Consider the following 6574-nt stretch of genomic DNA (forward strand, 5'->3'; position numbering starts at 1 on the left):
TGAAGTCAGGCAGTTGAGGAAAGTCCTGGTGAGTGAAGCCAGGCAGTTGTGAAAGTCCTGGTGAGTGAAGCCAGGCAGTTGGAAAGTCCTGATGAGTGAAACCAGGCAAGGGAAATCCAGATGGGTCAAGGTTGACCAGACATCTGGTGAAAAGTCTAAGCAGGGAGCTTGGCACGGGAAAAGTCCAAGTATGGAGACTTGGCACGGAGATGGCACGAAAAGTCGGAGAGGGCTCGGTAGCTCGTTCTCCGGACTGTGGTCAGAGAGGGCTCGGTAGCTCGTTCTCTGGACCGGACGAAGTCGGAGAGGGCTCGGTAGCTCGTTCTCCGGACTAGGTCAAGAGAGGGCTCGGTAGCTCGTTCTCAGGACCATTTAGGGTTTAGGGCTGGAGCTCTAAACCTGGATCGGTCTGGTGACCTATCCAGCGATACGAGTGATCGGTCTGGTGACCGATCAGTAACCACACAGTGAGCTTCTGTGTGTTATCTGATCGGTCTGGAGACCGATCAGAAGGTCGATCAGAGGGAGGCAACAGGCTCGGGAAGGAACAGCTGATCGGTCTGGGGACCGATCAGGCTAGGGCCTGATCGGTCCCCATGACCGATCAGATAGGCTCTGGACCGATCAGGGTGGAGCCTGATCGGTCCAAGCCTAGCCGTTGTGACTCAACGGCTAGGCTATTTCGGGCGTCTGTGTTCTGGCCTTTTTGCTTGCAGGTTCGCAGGTTGGCTCAGGATATCAGAGGTTATAAAAGGATCGAGGGCTTCTACAGCGAGACTTCTTCTTCTTCCTCTTCTTCCTGCTGACTGCTGAAGTATTTCTGCTTGAGCTTTGTTGAGCTCCTCTTCGCTGAAGCTTCGCGTGAGCTTCCCTCGGCTGGGACTTCAACTGGACAGTTGGTGCTGTGGTTGGATTCCCGTGAAGTTGCTGCTTCATCCAGTCGACAAGAAGGCTAGCTAGGGTTATTACATTTTTGTATTGTACTTAGTTTCCTGCTGTATTCTTGTACTCCTGTTTATCTTGCTGTTGCAAGACATTGTGGCGAGGTTTCTCCACCCAGAAGGAGTTCTTATTAGCCGATTTTCCGAGGACTCATCCACCAACGGATTGATAGGCTTCGTCCACCTCACGGACACGCCGAGGAGTAGGAGTTTCATCTCCGAACCTCGTTACATCGTCGAGTTCGAGTTTGAGGTTTGATCTTTTCTTTTTGCGTTTCTATTTAGTTATTTCCGCTGCGCTAACCCTAATCGTAGGAAGAAACGAAGATTTGGGGTCGGCTATTCACACCCCCCCTCTCTAGCCGCGACCGTCGATCCTAACAATGTGCCGACCATGAGTTGCTGTGTTTCGCTCTTCACACTGCTATTATGATTGTGAGTTGTTGGTATTTACCGGTCTGCGTGCCGATGTTATATCCCGGCCTGCGCGTCGCTGTTAGGTCCTAGTCTGCATGTCGTCTTCCAGCCGGCCGGATCCAGGTCGTGCTCTACAAGGTGTCGTCGGATCCAGTTCCAGCCTGCTCAGAGTCATCTGCTCTTCCAGGTCACGACAACTCGAGCAGCGTCCCACCTGAGGGCGCCCCCTTGGGCCAGGGTACGTTCTGCGTACTCACTCTACATTCATTTCATTATTATACGTCTTAGATTGTTTCTTATATATTCATTGGATCTCCCTCGAGCATCGGGGTACCAAAGACCAGGGTAACTCGGTCACTGGCTGCAGGTAGCATTGACCAAAGGACTTTTGACGACTTGGTCAATATAGAAGTCATCTCAGTATACCCCCTTTGGGACATCGCGATTCAGTCAATATTCCATCAACCTCATCTGGTGGTCATTATAAAAAAAAAAATTATTTCTATATATATCAACTTATTTAAAATACCTAAATATTATTATTTTAATATTTAAGGACGGATCCAAAAATTACAATGCCACTTGAACTTAATGAGATAGGCTAAACTTTGAGTATCGAAGAAGTTTTAAGTAAAAAATTAAAATAGGTAATAAAAAAAAATTGGGAATTGGACTAGAGTATCGGACAGCCCTAGACAAGATCCGTCTGTGAAATATTGGTTAAAACTACTATAAGATTATTAGTTTTAGTCAAAAACTATTGCAATAATACTAAAAAAACAGAAATATTTTTTAAAAGGAAAATAGAATAAGACGTAGTTTTAATATTATTTTAAAACGGTAATAAGAGACTGTTTGTTTTTTCATTTTCTTTACTTTTTATTGCTTATCAATTTAAGTCAACAAATTTTTTAATACATAAATCTAAGAAGATAAACAAATAAAGGCTAATAAAGGTACTTATTGCCGTACTTGTTTATTTTATTTAAAGAAAAAGAAAGTATTTTAAGTCATTTTTTAACACATGCGTCGAGTGAAACCCACTCGGGATCGAACGAGGTCGATGCTGACACGTATCCCCTGATGCTGCACGCTGCCGATGATGTTCGCCGGCACCGACGACGGCGCGAACGCCAGGCAGTGGGTCCCGGCATCGTCCACAGGAATCAGGTAGTTCTTCGCCGGCAGCTGCAGCTCCTGCCCCCTCGGGAAGTGGAACGCCACCGTTGGCACCTCCACGCTCTCCAACCCCGTCAGATTGTAACACGTGTCGAAAATCGACCACGCTTCGGCCGCCGGAAGCGCCGCCGTCCCCGCCCGGAAAGCGTCTCGCAGCGCCGCGTACACCTTCCCAAACAGCCGCGTCACAACCGTGCCGGTATCCAGTATCACGCCCCCACCCCAGTTGCTCACGTTCACCGCGAACGTCGACGGCGGCGCGTCCAGCATCTTCCCGCCCACGCTGATCCCCGTCAACTCCACATAGTAGTAGGGAATCGCAGTGCCGTTGCGGATGAGGGGCGCCGTGATCTCTGCCCGGCCGCCGTGGCGGGAACCGATGCGGAGGGTGGAGGCGGCGATGGAATCGCGGTCTACGAGGCAGTAGGACAAGGAGCGGGCCGATACCTGGGAGACGAACGAGAGGGACCCGGCGCCGAGACCTAGAATCCCGGCGGACCCGTAGAACAGGCCCTCGTTATCGTGGCCGCACCCGATGGACAAGCCGGAAAACTCGGCCTCCCGGCTGAAGCCCACCGTCTCCGTGGCAAAATCTCCAATCGAGAATGAGTTATCTCCGTACCATGACTCATAAAGACAGCTACCCTCGGCGCCGTCGCCGCCGCCGCCGCTTCCGGTAGTGGCGGAGGAAGAAGAGATTGTGGAATTGACGCAGGCGTATCCGTACCCGAGATCGCGGCATCGAGGAGATTCGCAGGAAAGAGGGGTGTAGGAGGAGGAGGCGGAGGGATCGAAGACGGCGTCCGACTGCTCGTAGCAGTTGGCGCAGGGGAGGCACTGAATCCAGCTGACGTCGCTGCCGGTGTCGAGCACCATGTAGAATGACCTCGCCGGAGTGCCGATCAGAACCCTGGACAAGTACTCGTCGTTCCCCTCCCTGCGTCCGGAGTAGATTTGGCCTTTTAGCAAGGAGGGGGGATTTTTCAAATCTGCGGACGCGGCGGCCCGGAAGCGGTGGCCGATGTAGCGGACGCGGGCGGCGTCGCGACGGAGGCGAGCGACAGTGAGTGCCTGGTAAGAGAGGGGCCGGCCGGTGGCGTAACCGTGAGAGGAAGGAAGGAGGTCGCGGGAGACGAACTGGATGGAGAAGTCGTCGGAGGAAGAGGAGTTGTGGTGGTCGGCGAAATGGGGGTCGGCGGTAGGATCGAAGGAAACGATGGTGTGGGCTTTTGCGAGGCTGTCGGAGACGTTAAGTGTGGCAGTGTAGGGTGGCGAGTGGTAGCGGCGAGATGTCACCGGGCAGATGGAGAGCGCGAGAAGGGAGAAGTGGAAGAGAAGGAGGCCGCGGTGCTCCGCCATGGTTGTCGCCGTGAAAGCCTGGATACCACCGGCGTGGTTAGCGTTAGAAAATAGATTAATTGTTTAATACGTGCTGCAGCGGCAACCGATTAAGGTTACTTAATTAATTAATTAAGCGTTTAACGTCGGGGAAAAATTAATCGGCTTATTAATTAATTTGGCGGCAGAAAAAGAAATTAATTGATTAATTAAATAATTGTTTGATACGTGGTAAAAGTAGTTCGGATCCTCTGTTCCTATTTTCCTTTGTCCCCGTGTCTCATTGTCGATCGGACGGATGAGATTAAATCTCAAGGCATCATGGTATCTTTAAAATATGTACAGTATCCTCGTGATATGCAATGATGTCTTGAAATTTAATCTGATCCGTCCGATCAGTAATAGGATACGGGGACAGAGGAAAATAGGGACAGAGGATTCGAACTATGGCAAAAGACAGTTCGGATCCTCTGTTCCGAATTTTCTCTGTCCCCGTGTCCCCTTGTCGATCGGACGATCCAGATTACATCTCAAGGGATCATGACATATTTAAGATGTGTGCAGTATCCTCGTGATATGTAATACATCTTTGAGATATAATTTGGATCGTCCGATCGATAAGAAAACACGGGGACAGAGAAAATTTGGGACAGAGGATCTGAACTAGGCAAAAGGTGTGTCCTGAGGCGATGGTAAATCATAGTAATGCCCTTTTAGGTGGACTTGGGAGAAATTTAATTCTCTCATGCTATGTTTATTTGGAGGAGTCATGGACGGATGAAATAAATTGAAAAAGGTGAGGAAGGAAAGGAATTTTGTATTCCTTTAAACTATTTATTTAGATAGATAGAAAGAAAATTAAATTATTTATTATTTAGAATATTTTATCTTTCTCAATCTAAGGACTAATGCTTAATTTTTTATTTGAAATGAATTATATTCACAATATTAAAATTAGATATATTATTTGATCCTGTCCGAGAGTGAATAGACAGACGCTGGGAAAATGATGTTCATGTTGACTGGGTGTCGACTGAAGATGACGTGGACCTCCAACGAGCTAAACCTGTAACCATAAGTCGTTAGTGCCGAGCCAAGGAGAGATTCCCCAGTGATGACTCTCCGACGCTCAAGTCAATTATCGGCGGCAAACGAATGAAGTAGAGAAGAAAGGAGCAGCAGCGTAATTGTAGCTACAATAGTGACCATACCTCCGTCGAAGCCTGGAGATCCTTATATAGGGCTCCCAAGATGCGCGTGCACGTTTCTGTAGGTGCGCACGCTTCTCAAAGTATACCTGGAAATGACGTGTCAGAAAAGCGTGTCTGACGTCATACCTTAATAGCACGAGCATATCCTTGACGTGACAGTGGAAATTTCCACCGTACGATTCTCTGTCTGACCATGCCGTTTGTCGATGACACTGATCCCTAGGAAGATATCGCCAACTACCCCTTTTGTCTTTTATTGGACCGAGTGAGAGAGTCGCTCGACTAGTCTACCGCCCAGGTGATACAATGGCCGGGCCAAGCGTCCGCTCGGCCAATGATCTGCTATCCGGCTCCACCTTGTCGGGCGAGGGAGCCCTGCCTGCCGGGTCGAGGCTGCGTCCACTGCTTAGTCGAGCGAGACGGCCGCTCAACCTTCGTCCCTCCCTGCTTTAAGCTTTATGAGCGTCAGAAGCTCGGTGTCTGACCGAACTGTCGAAGTGTCGGACCGGCTACTCTTCCTGCTGATCCGGAAGGTAGTTCGCCCGATCGGGCGCCTGCCTAGGACGTTGACCACTTTGACCTCCTGCCGGGCGGGCCCCACCTTACCACCGGATCACGTGCCTCCCGCTCAAGTCTAGTCGAAGGAGGCTGCAAGTCCGACTGACTAGACAAGTAGTCTGGTGACCAATTTGCCGATCGGCCAATGGGTGGGTTGGATTCTGATCGGCCTGTGTAGGACTGATCTTTCTCTGCCGGTCGACGATTTGAACCTTTGTACTTGGATATTTTTTCCTCATTGTTCCCGGAGGGGCGCGAGCCGGTCAATCAATGCTGATGCCACTCGAATCTCCTCGGGATACGTGCAAATCATCCCCATTAAGGCCGAGCACGTGCCCACGCCCATCAAATGCTGCCCTGTGGGAGGGTGCCATGTGTCGTCGCCACAGTCGTCGCACTTTCAAGGTGACAACTGCTGATGTGACATTTGGAGGTTTGAATTCAACGGCTGGATGTATGTTCCGATCCCCGTGGCCTAGATCGGACGGCTCCGATTGGCCGAGCCATTCTTTATAAAGCCGCCGCTTCATCCGCCTCGCTCACTTTGCTGTTTTCTCCTTGCTAATCGCCGGCGATCTCTTGAGTGATCCGTGCTCCGTCGAACATTAGGTTCCTTCAGTGGCGACTGGACTCACCCTTCCTGTAAGCTTCTCCTTCTTGCCTGATCTTTCACTGTTCTTTCCGCCTCCGTAGCTTCCAGTTTTTTGTGTTTTCCGCCATCTTTCCCGTCGAACCTTCTGCCTTTTCATTTTCCGGCAATGAAGAGCTCTTCGCAGCCGTCCAACCCCGCTCCCGGTCTCTGGTATGCTAACATGGAGACTCGATTGAACATGGGCGACGTCGCAAGTTTGATAAACGCCTTTGACATCCCTTCTGACCATGAAATAGTTCTAGCCTCCCCGTCCGATCGACCCAATGATCCGTCGATCA

The 6574-nt window shown here is 50.3% G+C and overlaps 1 protein-coding gene across 1 annotated transcript; it reads right to left on the reverse strand.

The window, feature by feature from the left end:
• Positions 1-2375: 2375 nt before the first annotated feature.
• Positions 2376-3428, reverse strand: LOC121993687 (protein ASPARTIC PROTEASE IN GUARD CELL 1-like). Its single transcript, XM_042548037.1, has one exon. It carries the CDS (start codon positions 3411-3413, stop codon positions 2376-2378), a length of 1038 nt encoding a protein of 345 aa, XP_042403971.1. The 5' UTR covers positions 3414-3428.
• Positions 3429-6574: the final 3146 nt, after the last annotated feature.

Source organism: Zingiber officinale, chromosome 6A, assembly GCF_018446385.1.
Source record: "Zingiber officinale cultivar Zhangliang chromosome 6A, Zo_v1.1, whole genome shotgun sequence".
Lineage (NCBI taxonomy): Eukaryota > Viridiplantae > Streptophyta > Magnoliopsida > Zingiberales > Zingiberaceae > Zingiber > Zingiber officinale.